Source organism: Salmo salar, chromosome 20, assembly GCF_965601325.2.
Source record: "Salmo salar chromosome 20, fSalSal1, whole genome shotgun sequence".
Lineage (NCBI taxonomy): Eukaryota > Metazoa > Chordata > Actinopteri > Salmoniformes > Salmonidae > Salmo > Salmo salar.
Window position 1 is genome coordinate 85,131,308 of NC_138310.1, and position 21,176 is coordinate 85,152,483.

The 21,176-nt window shown below is 42.7% G+C and overlaps 2 protein-coding genes across 2 annotated transcripts in view; one reads left to right on the forward strand and one right to left on the reverse strand.

The window, feature by feature from the left end:
* Positions 1–1,514: 1,514 nt before the first annotated feature.
* On the reverse strand, positions 1,515–13,346 carry LOC106581440 (lysosomal amino acid transporter 1 homolog). Its single transcript, XM_014163503.2, has 8 exons — positions 13,126–13,346; positions 12,376–12,741; positions 11,641–11,770; positions 11,214–11,301; positions 4,345–4,454; positions 4,126–4,221; positions 3,339–3,524; positions 1,515–3,207 (listed from the first exon to the last, which is right to left on the reverse strand). Exons 2-8 carry the CDS (start codon positions 12,573–12,575, stop codon positions 3,091–3,093), a joined length of 927 nt encoding a protein of 308 aa, XP_014018978.1. The 5' UTR covers positions 12,576–12,741; positions 13,126–13,346; the 3' UTR covers positions 1,515–3,090.
* Positions 13,347–20,672: 7,326 nt separating this feature from the next.
* The window catches only part of LOC106594828 (ventricular zone-expressed PH domain-containing protein), a 193,066-nt gene continuing 192,562 nt past the window's right edge, over positions 20,673–21,176 (forward strand). Inside the window, exon 1 of the mRNA XM_045704029.2 lies at positions 20,673–20,803. The gene's annotated coding sequence lies outside the window, so the exon portion shown is untranslated. The remainder of the gene's footprint in view (positions 20,804–21,176) is intronic.

A 21,176-nucleotide genomic window follows, 5' to 3' on the forward strand; every position in this document is an offset into this window, starting at 1 on the left:
ATATCATAATGCATAATTACTTTACCCCTACCTACATGTACACTACCGTTCAAAAGTTTGGGGTCACTTAGTAATGTCCTTGTTTTTGAAAGAAAAGCACATTTTTTGTCCATTAAAATAACATCAAATTGATCAGAAATACAGTGTAGACATTGTTAGTGTTGTAAATGACTATTGTAGCTGGAAACGGCAGATATTTTATGGACTATCTACATATGCGTTCAGAGGCCACTTATCAGCAACTATCACTACCGTGTTCCAATGGCACGTTCTGTTAGCTAATCCAAGTTGATCATTTTAAAAGACTAATTGATCATTAGAAAACGCTTTTGCAATTATGTTAGTACAGCTGAAAACTGTTGTTCTAATTAAAGAAGCAATAAAACTGTCCTTCTTTAGATTAGACAAATCTGTCGTTCTGCCCCTGAACAAGGCAGTTAACCCACTGTTCCTAGGCCGTCATTGAAAATAAGAATTTGTTCTTAACTGACTTGCCCAGTTAAATAAAGGTAAAAAAGAATAGTTGAGTATCTGGAGTATCAGCATTTGTGGGTTCGATTAAAGGCTCAAAATGGCCAGAAACAAATAACTTTTTTCTGAAACTCGTCAGTCTATTCTTGTTCTGAGAAATGTAGGCTATGTGAGAAATTGCCAAGAAACTGATGATGTGTGTACTACTCCCTTCACAGAACAGCGCAAACTGGCTCTAACCAGAATAGAAAGAGGAGTGGGAGGCCCCGGTGCACAACTGAGCAAGAGGACAAGTACATTTGAGTGTCTAGTTTGAGAAACAGACGCCTCACAAGTCATCAACTGGAAGCTTCATTAAAACACCAGTCTCAACGTCAACAGTGAAGAGGCGACTCCGGGATGCTGGTCTTATCTCGACTAACCCGTACCCCCGCACACTGATTTGGTGCCGGTACCCCCATATATAGCCTCGTTATTGTGTTACTTTTTTGAACTTTAGTTTATTAAGCAAATATTTTCTTACTCTGCATTGTTGGTTAAGGGCTCGTAAGTAAGCATTTCACGGTAAGGTCTTGTTGACAACATGATTGAGTGGCGCAGATTACTGTTTGATTTGAGAAGTGCGCTCCTCCCTCCCCGCTTTCGCCCGATGACGTGACAGGCCATTGCCCGGTTCAACCCAGGCCAGTGTAATAGAACTCCCTCAGTGACATAGGAGTCATGCCTGGTGAAAATGTAAATCAAAGCAAATAAAAAATTGGCACATGATCCGAATACAACAGGTGAGATCATGTGACAAATATTTTTTTGATTTGCTTTGATTTACATTTTCACCAGGCATGACTCCTATGTCACTGAGGGAGTTCTATTACACTGGCCTGGGTTGAACCGGGCAATGGCCTGTCACGTCATCGGGCGAAAGCGGGGAGGGAGGAGCGCACTTCTCAAATCAAACAGTAATCTGCGCCACTCAATCATGTTGTCAACAAGGCAGCTAGGTACATTGTCCAGAAACATACATCTATTTTCTATCAAATAAAATGTTTGAATTTTCAAACTAGTTTTTATTGGGAAGGCAGATAAAGGATTTTTATCAAAAGTAATCACTTTAGCATTTGAAAACACATAATCCTACTCATCACACATGCTTAATTACGTCACTTTTGTTTTGAGCCGACTTCGCCGTCGGCCAGAGCGGGACACCTGGCTCACACCCGGGAGGCAGCCCGGTTCCAAAATGAATACAATCACTTTTCACCCGGTTCAAACCAGACGGGGTAACCCGGGTCAGATAAACAAACCCCCTCACTGAAAGACGAGGTAGAGAAATCTGTGGTGTCAATCAACCAAACACATCCATCGGTAATTAGAAAGCTCTATTCACTCATCATGACTCCATGTTACCAAGTTATGGCACATCAACTTATAAAACAGTTCCCACACAACCTTGATCCTCCGCTTTCTGAACATGTGACTACACACACACAGAAGACTGGGGTGTATTCATTAGTTGCACACAGTTGAAACATTTTGCAATGAAAACAAGTTTCTATTGGACAAATTCAGTTAGGTCCTTCGCCGTTTTGGTTCCTAGTGAATACAACCCTGGACACAACTCCACAATAACGGGTGAGAACTCAATGCTCAAGGCTGTGACTCAATACGGCCAAAAACCCTCCCTCCTTTCTTCCATTCTTTGTGGCCACTGAAAGGTAGCATAACCAGGCCATAACATAAGGAAAGAAGGATGTTTATCTAAAGGTTAGATTTCAGCCAAAGAACTGTCTGTTTTAAAAGCACCAGTGTGAAGACGTCAAACAGCCCTCAGACCTCCACTGCAGCAACACATAAATAGATGTAGATGCAAGGAACAGGATATCACTGCATATTCACAACCTAAACACTGTGTAACACTCCAAGCAATTTACCAACTACAACTTAAATAGGGATTCAATTACAACGGAATCTGCTCCTACAACAAACCAAGGTAAACTATAACAAAGTGTAAAATAGATTACTGTTGGTGCAGCCCACTACTTTGTGGCACATCAATAGTCAATGTGATACATTACCATTGGTGTGATGTATGATCTTTTCAAACCTACATACAGGAACAATCACTGTTATGATTCCTTCTTGTACTGTTTACCTAGACGGCAATGCTGTGTGAACAGTTCAGTGTATTGCATATCTTATCCTGGAAAACACAAGAGCTCTAACCATTGACAAACATAGACTAGAGGAATGTGACACTGAGATACACCCTATTGGCCTTTAGTGTAATAAGAAAAAACATAGGGAATAGATCATACAAAATAATAGAGAACGGTTCTACTGAGATTACATTCCTCAAACATAAGACTCCCCCTTTAATTCACCTGGATTTAAATGGAGGGAACATTGGTGTACTATCACATTTGTTGAATTATTCTAGGTCTCCACTCAACATTATGGAAACGATTTATGGAATTCTCTTACTGTTCTCACTCTAGAACTTCAATCATGTGTTCTCACTCTAGAACTTCAATCATGTGTTCTCACTCTAGAACTTCAATCATGTGTTCTCACTCTAGAACTTTAATCATGTGTTCTAACGATACACCTTTATTCATGCGTTTTCTAGAACGTGGAGAGCTCCTCCTCTTCACAGAGCAGAGGTTCTACTTCAGGAACGTTCATCTTCTTGCTGGTTTTAGCGGAGCGGTTCTTCCTATAGATGATGAACTGGGCAGTGACCTGGGAGAGTTAAGGCTCATTCACAAACACACCACAACAAGTCAACAATATTCCAGAGACAAAAATAACACTTTCACATCCTTATCCCTTTTTTTAGTGAAATGATGATCTCGGAGAAAAATAAAAGATACAAAGAAGTCTAGGAGGAGGACTCCCAGGCTGCCGATGAGCCAGGCCAGATGTTTGAGAATGAAGGTCTGTTTGGAACCGGCCAGAGCTGGTAGAACCACAATGACACTGAGCCCGTAGGTCCCGTTGCCCATCATGGCCAGGGCAAACAGCATGTACGACGTGCCCTCTGTAGACTGTCGCTTAAACTGGAGACAGACAGGGAGATGTTACCTTTTAGACCTCAAAACCAACAGAGAAAAGTGAAGATTTTAGGCTTAGAGTCTTCAAAACATGTTATGTAGTTAATCATTTAACCCCATTCTATTACTTCTTCATTTTAACTACTTTTTTGTTAAGTTCCAAAATAATATTAGTTCTGAACATATTTTCACAATGTCTGACAATGTGTTAGTATGTAAGGTTTGTTGTTGGTAAGTCATGCATGCTCACAAAGACACTCAATATATCAAAATGTGTGTGTGTGTGTGTACTGTGCTCTCCCCCTTAGGCCATCCCTAGGAACTATTGTCACATTGGGAGTGACAGTGAGTTCTCTGCAGGAGCCACCAGTCCAGATGCTGTGACATCACTCAGTACAAAACACCAGTCTCTCACGCCTGGTTCTCATTTAAAAAAATCAAACAACAGCATTCCTTTTTCTCTTCTGGCCCCAACTACATTGAGCCTTCCTTTATCACCCCTTCCTTCCCCTCCTGTCACCCTCTTCCCCCTCACTCCTCATGTCCCCTAACCCTGCCATCCTGTCACATCTTACCTCCATAATCACGCCCATAGACTGTCACTTACATTTTTGTAGAGCTGTGGAAAACGAGAGGAGAGGTAGAATATGGAGGCCACGTATCCACAGGCATAACCAGAGATCTCCACGCTGTTAGAGGCACTCTGAAGAGAGAGAGAGAGATATAGGATGAGATACAACTCACATTGTGTGTTTGTGTGTGAAGGCGATATCACACACACACACACACACACACACACACACACACACACACACACACACGTCACCTCGGTGTTGGCAGAGGTGTTGTTGTCAGTGATGAACTTGGGGAGAATCAGGAGGGCCACAGTGGAAGCCCCACACCACAGGAAACACAACCACTTCAACATGGGGCGCTCTGGGAGAGAGAGACACACATGGGTCACACACACAGACGCACCCACAGTGTTACTGTACCTCCTTGTTTTGTAGAGGTGACCGATTTCAGACACACCTTTTCCCCTGCAACCTGTACTGGAACTGTATTGTATAGCTACCAACGTTAGCCTGCAACCTGTACTGGAACTGTGTTGTATAGCTACCAACGTTAGCCTGCAACCTGTACTGGAACTGCGTTGTATTGCTACCAACGTTAGCCTGCAACCTGTACTGGAACTGCGTTGTATAGCTACCAACGTTAGCCTGCAACATGTACTGGAACTGTGTTGTATAGCTACCAACGTTAGCCTGCAACATGTACTGGAACTGTGTTGTATAGCTACCAACGTTAGCCTGCAACCTGTACTGGAACTGCGTTGTATAGCTACCAACGTTAGCCTGCAACCTGTACTGGAACTGTGTTGTATAGCTACCAACGTTAGCCTGCAACCTGTACTGGAACTGTGTTGTATAGCTACCAACGTTAGCCGATGCTGCTACCAACAGTACATGCAGAGACACTGCTTGCGTGCTCACCTCTGTGAGAGGATTTAAAGGAGGATTGTGCTCTTGTTCACTTAGTTGAAAAATCCTTGTAAGGACAGAGACATAGAAGCCCAGCTAGCCTAGCTGTCTGACAGTCTCAAATGGAAGTCGCTATTGCACGTTTTCAACCCTGCTGGAGCTGTGTTTATTTAGCTCTATTCAAGGACAATGTGGACTGCCCGGACTTTTAACTATTTGTTTGCAGAGGACTACAGTGGCGAAGTGGCTATTCTTAGCAAACAAGTAGTGAATTTACACCAGCTACTGGGGAGTCCTACACACGCCACTGGGGAGTCCTACACACGCCACTGGGGAGTCCTACACACGCCACTGGGGAGTCCTACACACGCCACTGGGGAGTCCTACACCAGCTACTGGGGAATCCATGCCCGCCTACTTTTTCTTTCTCCTCTACTCCAGTAGCCGGACGCCTCTCTGGCCTGGTGGAAGTGTCTCCGCCATGACGGCTCTCCACAGTCAACTGGCCGGTGCTCGGCAGGGATCCCTCACCGAAGGGGTCTGCCTCTTCCCTGGAAAATGGAGTCAGTAAGCTGCTTCTGGATGACTTGGTGGATGTTCCTGTTCTTGATCTTATCAACCAGCCATGGCAATACGTCACTCAAAAAGCAGCGGCACCTGGCAATGAGGGCCTCCTTGATGGGAAGCCCGGACTGGACACATACTTCAAACAGTTTCTTCGCCCTGGATCTAGAGGTTCCGGCACCTTCATCCCTGGGGGCTTCTGCTTCTCAAGATCGGATCCAAAGGTACCTGCGCCTTCGCCCTCTGTTCTGTCTCCCTCTCCTGTGGTTTCTAACTCGGTTTCAGATCTTCAGAGCTTCCCCCCATCAGACCATGAAGGTGTCTGAGACTCCAGCCCTTCATCAGCCATGATTGATTCTACAGCTGGGTAGGTCCATCATGGCCTCACCGCCCATCGATCCTCGGGGGGTCTGCGAGGCCACTCGAGGCGAAAGAGCGGCCGCACCTCCTAAGCCTATGCACCAGCTGTCGTCATCAGCAGCTCTATGGTAAGAAACATCTCGGTTCTCAGGGCAAAAACCCTGTGCTACCCAGGAGCATGAGTAGAGGACATTACAAGGCTGCTTCCCACCATTCTATAACAAATGCCAGGGCCTGACGCTGTGGTAGTCCATGTGGGGTCAAATGACATTAGGAGGGCTAACCGGGAATGCTGAAAATGTATTTTAAAATAACTGATTCTAGCTCTGAAAGTTTCCAAAAAGCAGCCAATTATTTCAGGCCCGGTACCATCGTTGGGTCACGGCTGTGAGAGATTCAGCAGGCTACTGGCATTACACATCTGGCTAAAAGACTACTGTAGCTCTGTTGGCATAACTTACATAAGATGCTCTACAAGAATGACAGAGTCCATCCAAATCATCTTGGCTCCTGGCTCTGTCCACGCATTTCAAGGCAGCGTTGAGAAAATGACTTGGCCCAAGCCCTGCTCAGATAATCACTACCATTGTGTCACTGAGTTGTCGTAGTGCTGAAGAAAAAAATTACAATGTCCCAGGAGCGTTGGAAGTCATAGTGTATGTAACCTAATTTATTTCCCTCCAAGTCCACTGAATGCCTCTGTCGATCCTATAGCTATTGTATGCAGTAATCCTATGTCTATGAACTAGAGTTATATTGTTAGCACTGAGGCGGTGTGTCCTCGTAGGAAGTCCACTGTGTGCAGCTCATCCTGTACTATCAGCTCCAACATACTGTAAATATCACTGGCATGTCTACTTCTGATAAGCCGCTCAAGCATCTCAGAAAAATGCTAAAAAATAGCCCACATTAACGTACAAGTATTTGGACACCCATTCAAATGAGTGGATTTGGCTATTTCAGCCACACCCGTTGCTGACAGGTGTATAAAAATCGAGCACTCTGCCATGCAATTGCCATAGACAAACATTGGCAGTAGAATGGCCTGTACTGAAGAGCTCAGTGACTTTCAACGTGGCACAGTCATAGGATGCCACCTTTCCAACAAGTCAGTTCGTCAAATGTCTGCCCTGCTAGAGCTGCCCCAGTCAACTGTAAGTGCTGTTGTTGTGAAGTGGAAACGTCCAGGAGCAACAACAGCTCAGCTGCGAAGTGGTAGGCCACAGAAGCTCACAGAACGGGACCGCCGAGTTCTGAAGTGCATAGCGCATAAAATTGTCTGTCTTCAGTTGCAACACTCACTACCGAGTTCCAAACCGCCTCTGGAAGCAACATAAGCACAAGAACTGTTCATCGGGAGCTTCATGAAATGGGTTTCCATGGCCGAGCAGCCACACACAAGCCTTAGATCACCATGCGCAATGCCAAGCATCGGCTAGAGTGGTGTTAAGCCCGCCGCCATTGGACTCTGGAGCATCTGGGTTTGGCGGATGCCAGGACAACGCTACCTGCCTGAATGCATAGTGCCAACTGTAAAGTTTGATGGAGGAGGAATAATGGTCTGGAGCTGTTTTTTACGGTTCGGGCTAGGCCCCTTAGTTCCAGTGAAGTGAATTCTTAAGGCTACCGCATACATTCAGTTTGACATTCTAGACAATTCTGTGCTTCCAACTTTGTGGCAACAGAGCTTGACTGGCATGCACAGAGCCCTGACCTCAACCCCATCAAACACCTTTGGGATGAATTGGAACGCCGACTGCGAGCCAGGCCTAATCGCCCAACATCAGTACCTGACCTCACTAATATTCGTGGCTGAATGGAAGCAAGTCCCTGCAGCAATGTTCCAACATCTAGTGGAAAGCCTTCCCAGATGAGTGGAGGCTGTTATAGCAGCAAAGGGGGGACCAACTCCATATTAATACCCATCATTTTCAAATGAGATGTTTGATGAACAGGTGTCCACATACTTTGGTCATGTAGTGTATATAGCCTAAGAATCAAATGTAATTTGTCACATGCGCTGAATACAACAGGTGTAGACCTTACAGTGAAATGCTCACTTACAAACTCTTAACCAACAATATAGTTAAGAAAAAAATTACAAATAAAATTGAAATAAATAATTAAGGAGCAACAATACCAATAAGGAACAAGTTTCATGAAATCGATAACTTGCAGGTAACCGTTGACACTCATATATACTGACCATCTCTGAAACTCACTTAGATAATACCTTTGATGATGCAGTGGTAGCAATACATGGTTATAACATCTACAGAAAATACAAAAATGCCAATGGGGATGGTGTTGCGGTCTATAATCAGAGCCACATTCCTGTAAAGCTTAGAGAGGATCTCATGTCAAGTAATGTTGAAGTAATATTCATCTGGTTCATCAGGTTCATCTGCCTCACGTAAACCCCATTCTTGTAGGAAGCTGCTATAGACCACCAAGTGCTAACAGTCAGTATTTGTTATAAGTCAACCTACCAGCGTGTTTACGAACAGCATATGAATGAAATTCACATGTATTGATTACATCTTTACTAATGCTGCAGAAATCTGTTGTAAAGCAGTTTCCAAATCGATCTGATGTAGTGATCACAATATGGTAGGCATAGCTAGGAAAACCAAAGTTCCAAAGGCTGGACCAAATATTGTGTATAAGAGGTCCTACAAGAGGTTTTGTAGTAATTCCTATGTTGATGATGTAAATAATATTTGCTGGTCTGTGGTGTGTAATGAGGAGCAACCAGACGCTGCACTTGACTTATTTAAGAAATTGCTTACACCAGTTACTAATAAGCATGCACTATAAAAACTGTTAAATCCCAAAGGATTGATGAGGAATTGAAAAATGTTATGGTTTAGGGGGTAGGGGTCAAAAGGAATGACAAATAAGTCTGATTGCATAACCGATTGACGAAAGTACTGCAAATTGAGAAATCATGTGACTAAACAGAACAAAAATAAGAAAAAGCTATACTGTGAAACAAAGATAAATGATATAAAGAATTATAGTAAAAAGCTTTGGAGCACCTTAAATAAAAATGTTGTGCAAAAGGCAAAAAGCTCCATCCCTCATTTATTCAGATGGCTCATTCACCGTAAAACCCACTAATATTGCCAACTACTTTAATTATTTGTTTAATTGTCAAGATTAGCAAATTAAGGCATGACATGCCAGCAGCAAACTCTGAATCTACACATCCAAGTATAACTGACCAAGTTATGAAAGACAAGCATTGTAATTTAGAATTCTGTAAAGTGAGTGTGGAAAAGATTAAAAAAATTGTTGTATATCAACAGTGGCAAGCCACCCACGTCTGACAACTTGGATGGAAAATTACAAATTACTGAGGATGATAGAGGACAAAATTGCCACTCCTATTTGCCAGCTCTTCAATCTAAGCTTACAGTAAAGTGTGTGCCCTCAGGCCTGGAGGGAAGCAAAAGTCATTCTGCTACCCAAGAATAGTAAAGCACCCTTTACTGGCTTAAATAGCCGACCAATCAGCCTGTTATCAATCCATTGTAAACTTTTTGGGAAAAAAATTGTGTTTGACTGAATACAATGCTATTTTAGAGTAAATAAACTAACAACAGACTTTCAGCATGCTTATAGTGAAGGGCATTCAACATGCACGGCACTTATACAAATTACTGATGATTGGCTGAGAGAGATTGATATTACAAATATTTTGGGAGCTGTTTTGTTAGTCTTCAGTGCAGCTTTTGACATTATCAATCATAGTATGCTGCTGGAAGAACATAGGATGTAATGGCTTTACAACCCCTACTATATTGTGAATTGAGAGTTACCTGTCTAACAGAACACAGAGGGTTTTCTTTAATGGTAGCCTTTCCAACATAATCCAGGTAGAATTAGGCATTCCCCAGGGCAGCTGTCTAGGCCCCTTACTTTTTTCAATCTTTACTAATGACATGGCTCTGAGTAAAGCCTGTGTGTCTATGTATGCGGATGACTCAACACTATACACGTCAGATACTACAGCGAGTGGAATCACTGCACCACTTAACAAAGAGCTGCAGTTAGTTTCAGAATGGGTGGCAAGAAATAAGTTAGTCCTAAATATTTCAAAAATTAAAAGAATTGTATTTGGGACAAATCACTCACTAAACCCTAAGCCTCAGCTGAATCTTGTAATGGATAATGTGGAAATGGAGCAAGTTGAGGTGACTAAACTGCTTGGAGTAACCCTGGATTGTAAATTGTTATGGTTAAAACATATTGATGCAACATTAGCTAAGTAAGATGGGGAGAGATCTGTCCATAATTAAGCACTACTCTGCCTTCTTAACAACAATATCAACAAGTCAGGTCCTACAGGCCATAGTTTTGTTGCAATAAAGAGGGACTTTGTAAAATTACAACTGGCCCAGAACAAGGCAGCATGGCTGGCCCTTAAATGTACACAGACCTAACATTAATAATATGCATGTCAATCTCTCATGGCTCAAAGTAGAGGAGAGATTGACTTCATCACTACTTATTGACATGTTCAATAGAGCGAGCTGGCTGTTTAAACTACTAGCACACTCGGACACCCATGAATACCCCACAAGACATGCCACCAGAGGTCTCATCACAGTCCCCAAGTCCAGAACAGACTATGGGAGGTGCACAGTACTACATAGAGCCATGACTACATGGAACTCTATTCCACATCAAGTAACTCACGCAGCACGCACTCCTCTCCCCTGTAACTATTACCCAGGTCATTGTTGTAAATGACAATGTGTACTCAGTCAACTTATCTGGTAAAAAAAGGTTTAATAAAACATTTTAAAAAAAGCAGTAAAATATATTTTTTTAAACGATAAAAATACACCTTATGGAAAAGCGAGGACTGTGAAGAGTCACACACACACATAACATAAACACACACAGTATTCACATACTATACACTGGATTGTAAGTAATCCAATATGTCTTCCTTTTGTGTTCCAGCCCTCAGCTGCAAACTGGACTGACAAAGGAGCTTTACAATGTGAGCATTTGTCAGTCATCAACTTTTAGTGGGAACTATTTTACTTGAACACACAAAACTTGGCATAGCTGTTAGCATTGTCAATAAGGTGTGCATGTAACACATAATGTGAGTACACAGACTGCACCCTCATAATTACACTTACAATGGAAATATGAACCTACAGCACACTAACTACAACGCAAGGAACAATGCTGATTCTCACATACACAACCATGGCATTCTATTGTGTTTCCATGTTGGGCGGACAGTGTAATATCATGATCCGGCTGGCCTTACTTTTAGATGAGTTGTTCTTGATCTTGTAGTAGAGGAATTGGGAGATGAGCATGAGATCAGTGAAGATGTAGAACACTACTGTCACAATCTGAGAGAAAAGAGAGAGAGAAGAGAAAGAGAGAAAGAGAGAAAGAGAGAAAGAGAGAAAGAGAGAAAGAGAGAGAGAGAACAATCAAATATGATTGACAGTGGCACCCTCTGCTGGTAAGCATAGGCAAGGGTCATGGAACAGTTAAAAGGAAAACATGCCCTTGGGATAGAATGTAAATGCAGAGACACCAACTTCAATGCAGCAGCTATACAATGCAGCAGGGCATGCCTGGGCAGAAAGTGATATGGTAATCAAAACAATAACTCCCATATGCCTCTGCCCATACTCATACTTTGCATACAACGGCAAGTTGAAGTTGTGCCTTTTGTTAGATACCTGGATGGGCAGCTGGCTGGTCAGGATGCAGCCTATTAGACTGCTGAGGTCCCCACTGAAGAGGAAGAGCAGAAAGCCAAAAGACATGGCCTCCTCCACTTTACCATTGCGATAAGCCTCATAGACTTGTCTGGGGGGAGAGAGAAACAACAAGAGATTAAATGGAGGCAGAGAAGGGGAAAGAAAAGGAGAGAGTGATGTGGCATGTAAACAGATACATGGATTAGATCTCTTGGATTAGAGGTCTCATAAACTGGTTTTGCAGAGCCACACATACCCTCTCTCATTACTATGGTAATACATCAATAATGGGCTAATTCATGTCATGAGTATTATCATAACACCAAATGTCAGAGAAACGTTGATCACAGCATCTGTGATCATTTATTTTAATTAGTATTATAAAGACAATCTACTTTTTCCTTATATAACGCCTTCCTACTGCTGTAGTGGAAAATGTACGGTAGAGTAGACAGCAAGAAACATAACATTGAAACTTACGGTAGAGTAGACAGCAAGAAACAGAACATTGAAACGTACGGTAGAGTAGACAGCAAGAAACAGAACATTGAAACTTACGGTAGAGTAGACAGCAAGAAACAGAACATTGAAACTTACGGTAGAGTAGACAGCAAGAAACAGAACATTGAAACTTACGGTAGAGTAGACAGCAAGAAACAGAACATTGAAACGTACGGTAGAGTAGACAGCAAGAAACAGAACATTGAAACTTACGGTAGAGTAGACAGCAAGAAACAGAACATTGAGATCAACCCGATGACTACGCTCCAGTATTCCCACACATTCTCCACGCATTGCTCGAACAGATAGAGGATCCAGGGCGTCCCGTTAGAGCACAGTGGCCGACCCAGCACCGGGGAAGTCAGGTTAGCGGCCACGTTTGCAGTCCTCCCCGGGAAGCGGGCGTGGGCCATGGGGGCGTCCCACCTTCAGTCCCTCTGCCTCCGTGGAAGAATCCGAGCGCGATGATGTGGAAGTTTTCGTTTGTTGACACAAAACGCCCTCGAGCCCACCATCGGATGCACCACACCTAGGCTACAGGCGTGTGGCGCTTTCCGAAGTTGATATAATTTGATCAATCTGTAAGGCAATATACATGACCATGGATAGAATTACTAATTGGCAGTGGAGATTAGGAGGAGTGGTGTCGGGTGGAATAGAAATTAAATGCATTGTTACTGCGCTTTTGGTTTCAGCAACAAAATGCAACTCTGATACAATGTTGATACTTTCTATACATAAGACAATTTGTGCATATTGGTCATAACCTTTTGTTGCGGTTGCATATGCCTACAATGTTGCAATTTGATAGACCAGAAGGCAATCCATCGCTTCTCATCAAATTAATGTTGGTCTGTCGGTCTCATAATAAGACAGACAATGGGGATGGATGGCAACTCCATAACCGCGACAGTCACAGACCAACCAACGTTGTCAACAAAACAAATGCAGCTCATCTCTCACCTGGTGTGTTGATTTCTCGACCTTCGTGTTACTGTGCGACGGCTCTCCATTTCAACACGGCTGTCGTGATGATTTGATTGAGCGATATATTCCGCTTGGCTATTTAATTTCCTATAAATTGTTATTGAACTGTAATATATCAATTCATGTTGCCTATTCCTGTCCTCCGAAATGGCATCAAATTCCATTATTTCACTTCCGCATTTTCTGGCAAAAACACAGAACTGAGACCCACAAGGATAAGAATTTAGCACCATCTACTGGGTGTTATACAGTGGTGTGATAAGCACCCTACAGAGAGTCAACGTCCAGCTCATCACTAATTGAGTGAAGTCTTTTTATTTGAATTAACTTGGATTAATTTACGGTAGCCTACAACCTATTATAGTTTGGAGAACGTTATTTGTCATTTTACATCTTTTGTTGGTTTGTCTAGTAGGAGGAGCTACGGCCAGGCTACATAAGGGCTGTGACGGCAGACCAGATCAGAACATGGAAAACCTTTGATGCGGAAGCATACCTTTTTAGGGGGCTTAGCCTAATAACCTAGTTTAAGCCTCGTGTTTTTTCAAGTTTGTACTTTTTATGTTTTGTTTGGTCCTCCAATGTAAATAATTTCTACCGGGACCTGGAACTCCACGTTCTTTATAAACTCCAAAACTGTACTGCAGCCTCTGTTCCAATGCTTAACCCTCACTGCTGGGCCAACCTTTGACCTTCATGGCCTTTTGGCTCTAAATTTACGATATGGATGATGAACATCTCTAGGAGGCTATAGCCTATAATGCATGTCATTATAGTCTATATAGGCTTTATGCATGTCATTATAGTCAATAGGCTATATACATGTCAATATAGTCTATATAGGCTTTATGCATGTCATTATAGTCAATAAGCTATATACATGTCATTATAGTCTATATAGGCTTTATGCATGTCATTATAGTCAATAGGCTATATACATGTCAATATAGTCTATATAGGCTTTATGCATGTCATTATAGTCAATAGGCTATATGCATGTCATTATAGTCTATATAGGCTTTATGCATGTCATTATAGTCAATAGGCTATATACATGTCAATATAGTCTATATAGGCTTTATGCATGTCATTATAGTCAATAGGCTATATACATGTCAATATAGTCTATATAGGCTTTATGCATGTCATTATAGTCAATAAGCTATATACATGTCATTATAGTCTATATAGGCTTTATGCATGTCATTATAGTCAATAGGCTATATGCATGTCATTATAGTCTATATAGGCTTTATGCATGTCATTATAGTCAATAGGCTATATACATGTCATTATAGTCTATATAGGCTTTATGCATGTCATTATAGTCAATAGGCTATATACATGTCATTATAGTCTATATAGGCTTTATGCATGTCATTATAGTCTATATAGGCTTTATGCATGTCATTAATTCTTTGCTTTCCTCACTCCTGTTCATTGTTTAGACAGTCCAACCTCAAGTTGCTTTGCTCTTGTCCACCTCTAGTCCACCAGATTCCTTTTTTACCCCTTTTTCATGGTATCCAATTGGTAGTACAGTTTTGTCTCATCGCTGAAACTCCGTACAGACTCGGGAGAGGTGAAGGTCGAGAGCCGTGCGTCCTCCATAACACAACCAAGCCGCACTGCCCACTTAACCCAGAAGCCAGCCGCACCAATGTGTCAGAGGAAACACCATACACCTGGTGACCATGTCAGCATGCACTGCGTTCGACCTGCCACAGGAGTCGCTAACCCGGACGACAATGAGTCAATTGTGAGCCGCCCCATGGGTCTCCCGGTCGCAGCAGGCTGCGACAGAGCCTGGACTCGAACCTAGAATCTCTAGCGGTACAGCTAGCACTGCAATGCTGTGCCTTAGACCACTGCGCCACTCGGGAGGCCCATTGCCCACCAGATTCCTGAAGACCATGCAAGACCCTGGCCCCAGCAGACACAACCACAAGAAATCCCAAAGATTAATTTGATGCTCTTTTTCTCCTGGTTGGAAGCAATACCTCACTCACTCATGTTTCAGTGCCAGCTGGTGGAGCGAGAGATGGGGAGGATGTGTTAAAAACCTGGTCTAAAGTCCCAGATAGATATACGCGTTTTGACTGCATCCGAACTACGATGGCTTGCCATTGTTTAAAAGTTATTGTGTACAATTCTGGCCAATCCTAGGGATACTTCAGGGCTACGTAAAGGTCCCGGTCATCATTGCACTATTCTGTGGTAACTCAAAGCCACTTTCCCTCAGTGACTATTTGAGAGTGTCACGCCTGCTCCCGCTCCCCCTCTCTGGCACTTGAGGGCGCCAGGCGGTCCTTCATTACGCACACCTGTCACCATCATTACGCGCATCAGCGCTCATTGGACTCACCTGGACTCCTTCACTTTGTTGATTGCCCCTTCTATATCTGTCTGTTCCTCAGTTTGTTCCCCATGTCAGCATTGATGTCGTTACGTTTTCCCCTGTCCAGGCGATGTCCTTGTTTGTTTCTTGTCTATTATCCATTAAATGTTCACTCCCTGTACTTGCTTCTCCTCTCCCAGCTCCGGTCCTTACAGAGAGATCTAGTTAATGAGTTGCAAAGGGGTTTGTCATCAAAGGTAAACAGTTCTCTCTAATTGTCACCTCTGTTACCTGTGATACTCCAGCTAGAGTGATCATCAAGACAATTAAGTCCCACACTGGGTATTCAGGTTGGAAGATATGCATCCAAGGAGATGTCTATGTTGCCATTTTCATTCTCTCATTTGTGCAGCACTTTAGTCAGTTGTATGGTCCTCCAGTATGTTGTTTACAACATTCATGGCCTAACCCATGTTTGTGAGGATGTCAAGTTAATTAAAAGCATTGAATTTAATGAAAATGTGCAAAAGTAGGTCAAGTTACCATATCAAGGCAATGTTGATGCTGTTCCTCTCCCTCACATGATGTAGAAAAGTGTCACATAGGCTAGAGCAGCGGTACCCAATCTAGGGGTCGCGACCCATGTGAGGTCGCCTGATGTGAAAATGGGGTTGTGGGAGAATTTCCAAAATCCTGAAGAAAAGAAAATATATACCAAAAAAATATGTATTATAATATCGTCTTTGTATCTCAAAATTATTGTAATGTGGTTAACCTTAAAAACCTAAATGAAAATTATTAAAATCCAAAAGATTAAATTCAACCAGAGAGCGCCCTTAGATCATTGGAAAAGGCCGCACTTGACCGTTGCACATGAATCATTCCCACAGTGAATGGTAATGCCTGCTACGCTATGAAACCACACACAATTGGAGAGACTTTGATATTACCGTCCGCAATTGATATGGTGAAAACAATGTGTGGGGAGGCAGAGGGACAGAAACTCACAACAATACCTTTGTCAGATAACACTGTTAAACGAAGAATGTATGCTCTGACTGAACGACTCAAAAACTCCCCAGCAAACGCTCTCCAAATGGACGATAGCTGTGAGGGCCGAGATGACCATGCATTGACTTTTGTCGGGGGATTCTAGTCACGAGGACATATTGTTCTGTCTTACGATTTCCAAGTATGGAACGGCATAGGGGATGTCCAGTGTGCTGTGTGGCTATTTTGACGAACAACAGATTCCATATGGCGTCGAATGATGGGCTTTTGCACAGATAGGGCTCCATCTATGGAGGGACGGCGGGCAGGCCTTTGCACTCTTGTTATGAATGTATCTCCCTCTGCCATATGGAAGAGAGCAACTGGCAGCAAAAGAGCTGAGCACAGAACTCTGAGATATATTGCAGTAGGTAACTTCAATTGTAAACTACATCAAACCACATCTACAGCGCTCAGGCCTGTTCTCAAATTTTGCAATTCGCAATGGATGTAAAAAAACCCAGACTTGATTGACTTTCTGTGTAAGGAAAAGAAAATAACAGAAAACAGCATCAGTAAGTTTCCAAAAATAGTGATGACTGCTCACCTCCAATGTTTGGAAGAGCACTTTGGATCATAGTTTTGGTTCCTGACTCAAAGGGAATATAGCCTGCGGTCTCTAAACAACAGGGAACTGGGAACTCTGACATCTCCGACTTCCGTCTTCAATGCGTTCAAGAAAACTGGGAACTTGGAAAGAAACGAGCTCCAACTGGGAAAAATAGATTTGAATAGTCATCCAACTCCGAATTCCAACCCGGGCCTCTTTCTAGAGCTCCGATTTCTGACCTAAAGATCACTGACGTCATGATTTGACCTCGTATTTTTCATAGTTCCCAGTTGTCTTGAAAGCACCATAAAACTCATGGTAGGCTACCAGTTGCCTGTGTGAAGCTAGACTCAGTGTACTCGTTTGCATTAAAACCAAATATCAATCCAGGTTGGATGTGACAGCAGAGATGAGGTGCGCACTGTTGACCACATCCCCTGACTTTGAGGAGCTTGGACGCGACATGCGTCAAGCCACACCCATCTCATAAACGGTGGTGAGATAAGATACATTATGTCAGACTAATTTTCAATTGACTGTCATAGCCCCACATTAAAATTATGTGATGGTGAGTTGTGAAGACAATCAGAAATCCTTTTAGGCTGTTTTTCAATAGCCTGCCATAGCCCCAAATAAAAAAGTTAACATTGGCTGTTAATTACATATTTGTTTTCACATGGTTGGGGTCGAGAGTATTTTTAGATATCAAAATGGGGTTGTGGGCCAAAAAAGTTTGAGAACCCCTGGGGTAGAGTATTGTAGAATTAGGATTATCTTTAAACATTTATTCATCATTTTCCCCATAAGCCATTTACAAAGTTGTTGAATTTATGAAGAGAAATGTAAATGGAGATGTGGAGGTGGAGTCGGTGACAGGAGTGTGGGTGATGAATGGAGTGTGCATGTGGCCAACCTTTAAACGGAAGATACTGGAATCAAATCAAATCACATTTATTTATATAGCCCTTCTTACATCAGCTGATATCTCAAAGTGCTGTACAGAAACCCAGCCTAAAACCCCAAACAGCAAGCAATGCAGGTGTAGAAGCACGGTGGCTAGGAAAAACTCCCTAGCAAGGCCAAAACCTAGGAAGAAACCTAGAGAGGAACCAGGCTATGAGGGGTGGCCAGTCCTCTTCTGGCTGTGCCGGGTGGAGATTATAACAGCACATGGCCAAGATGTTCAAATGTTCATAAATGACCAGCATGGTCAAATAATAATAATCATAGTAGTTGTCGAGGGTGCAACAAGTCAGAAACTCAAGAGTAAGTGTCAGTTGGCTTTTTCATAGCCGATCTTTGAGAGTATCTCTACCACTCCTGCTGTGTCTAGAGAGTTGAAAACAGCAGGTCTGGGACAGGTAGCACGTCCGGTGAACAGGTCAGGGTTCCAGCAGGTCTGGGACAGCAGGTCTGGGACAGGTAGCACATCCGGTGAACAGGTCAGGGTTCCATAGCCGCAGGCAGAACAGTTGAAACTGGAGCAGCAGCACGGCCAGGTGGACTGGGGACAGCAAGGAGTCATCATGCCAGGTAGTCCTGAGGCATGGTCCTAGGGCTCAGGTCCTCCGAGAGAGAGAAAGAAAGAAAGAGAGAAAGAGAGAATTAGAGAGAGCATATTTAAATTCACACAGGACACCGGATAAGACAAGAGAAATACTCCAGATGTAATAGACTGACCCTAGCCCCCCGACACAAACTACTGCAGCATAACTGGAGGCTGAGACAGGAGGGGTCAGGAGACACTGTATCAGCTCTGAAGCTTTGAATGAGAGAGACAACTGCATTAGTTAAGATTAGCGACGGCATCGCTTTGGTAATGAACATCCTTCTGTCTCAGGACAAGGCCTATGTTAATTATTGGGAGTATGAACACAAATAGTCTTTCTTTAACTACCCTATACACTCTTGTGAGCTTGGAATATATGTGGTAACCAACCACTGTCCGAATCTAAAAAACATTGAACTTAATGAAAATGTACGGGAGTATCTCAAGTGAGGGAGACAACTGCTGCGAGAGGGGTATATTTGAGGGTTGAGAATGGTATGGAGTCAGGGATGGTATGGAGTGAGGGATGGTATGGTGTGAGGGATGGTATGGAGTGAGGGATGGTATGGAGTGAGGGATGGTATGGAGTGAGGGATGGTATGGAGTGAGGGATGGTATGGTGTGAGGGATGGTATGAGTGAGGGATGGTATGGAGTGAGGGATGGTATGGAGTGAGGGATGGTATGGAGTAAGGGATGGTATGTGCCAGCTGGTGGAGGGAGAGATGGGGACGATGTGTTCATTTGACGCTGAGGATAGACACATCTTCCCTTTCAACACGTAGGTAGACTTCTCAGGAATTTTAATTATTAATGAATTGTTCTTACTTGAATAACTGATGGTGTGCTTTGTTAAAATGTTGAAATAGAATGTTTCCCGAATAGCAGACAAAGTTCAAAGTCAGTAGATTAGATTTTTGAATTATCTTATATAATTTTAGCGTTTGAAGCCAACTGGTGTCCTCCACCTACTTACACTGGGCACACAAACAGTGTATACAATAGAACCGTGCAAAAATCTGAAATTAAATACAGAAAAACAATGAATCCCATCAACATCAGAGGGCTTCCCATGGGAAGGGGAAACAGTAATTAAATGGATATTTCACCCAAATGTTCTTACCCTGTTAGCTGTCTATGGACAAGGTATAACAGCAGTCCATGCTTTTGTTGTTGTTGTTTACCTGGCTAACGTTTTAAAATGCTCACCTTTTAGCATTTGTGGCACAAATCCAATTCAAGTCAATGTTACTTATTTTAGAAATGTTTATGGGCTTTTGTGGGCTACACTTCATGTTCCCCGTTGCAACTTGTAATAAACCAGATTTTTTGGATTGACTTCATCTGCAAGTGCTCTCTTCTCTTTTGTTTAAGTACAGTATTTCTTGCAGAGTATCGGAATGCAATTTAGGGATTATAGCTGTTTTAATGCTGGTTTAGCTGGTTTAATGCTGGTTTATTGCTGGTTTAGCTGGTTTAATGTAGCCTGCATATTGTCCATACTTGTACCGGGTACCTAGGCGGGAAGTCAGCCATACCTTTGTGCAGGAGGTGGGCCAGACCTGGGGCGCAGCTTTTTATTTTACAAAAAAAAAGTTCAGATCTGGGCCATACCTTCAACAATTAATCATTCCATAATGTGTGGGTCAGAGTGGGGTCACACCTTTCTAATTTGATAGTTTACAGTGTGTGGGCCAGATCTGTGCCTGACATTTTTAATCTGATGGTAATGCAGTATGTATGCCAGTTTGGGGCTGGGGAAATAGGCATATACTAGACCAGAAAAAACACAAAGTATGTAGCCCACAGCTGCCAGAATCATTTTGCTAACAAAGCCTAAAGACCTATAGGCAAGTGCACTTTTAGTCACTGATAATGTTTAACATGTAATGGCTTCATAAACCGTTTATACACTAGTTTTACTATATAATATAATTTGGTACAAATTGTCCAAATTCCCTGGGAATGGATTTCCAAATCCACCTGTTGCCCCGCGCGCGAATCTTTACCACCGGATGGCGCGCTTTTCACAGTGCACGAGGACTGTGGTGAGGAGAAACTGTCTCGTGGGACCGCGCGACAAGTCTATGTTTTCAGTCGGTTTTTAACGGATTTTGAAGTCTTCTTTCTTTCCCCCACAAAACTGACTGACGTCTACAGAATAAACGGTGAGCTATTTAAAGGTTATAACCGGGATTTGTGCCGTTGTTGTTGTTTAGTGATGCCCGGTTAAACACGATGGCATACCATGGAAATGTGTGACATCCCTTGCTATTTCGGAAAAGTTTAAGGACACCGAGTGTGTGTCATCAAATGGATATTATAGAGGTCAAGAAATAATACATAAAGGTCAGTAAATGTGGAATTGTTGAATGATAATGTAACAAAACTCCTGTAACGAAACATGCTGGTCCTTACGGAGGGAAACAAGTACATCCAGACAGAGGCGCCGGGTTTGTTTTGTAATTAGACGGCGCATTTGTATACTAGGCCATTTGAGAGAACGTCGATATAATGATATAATTAGTATGACCTACCATT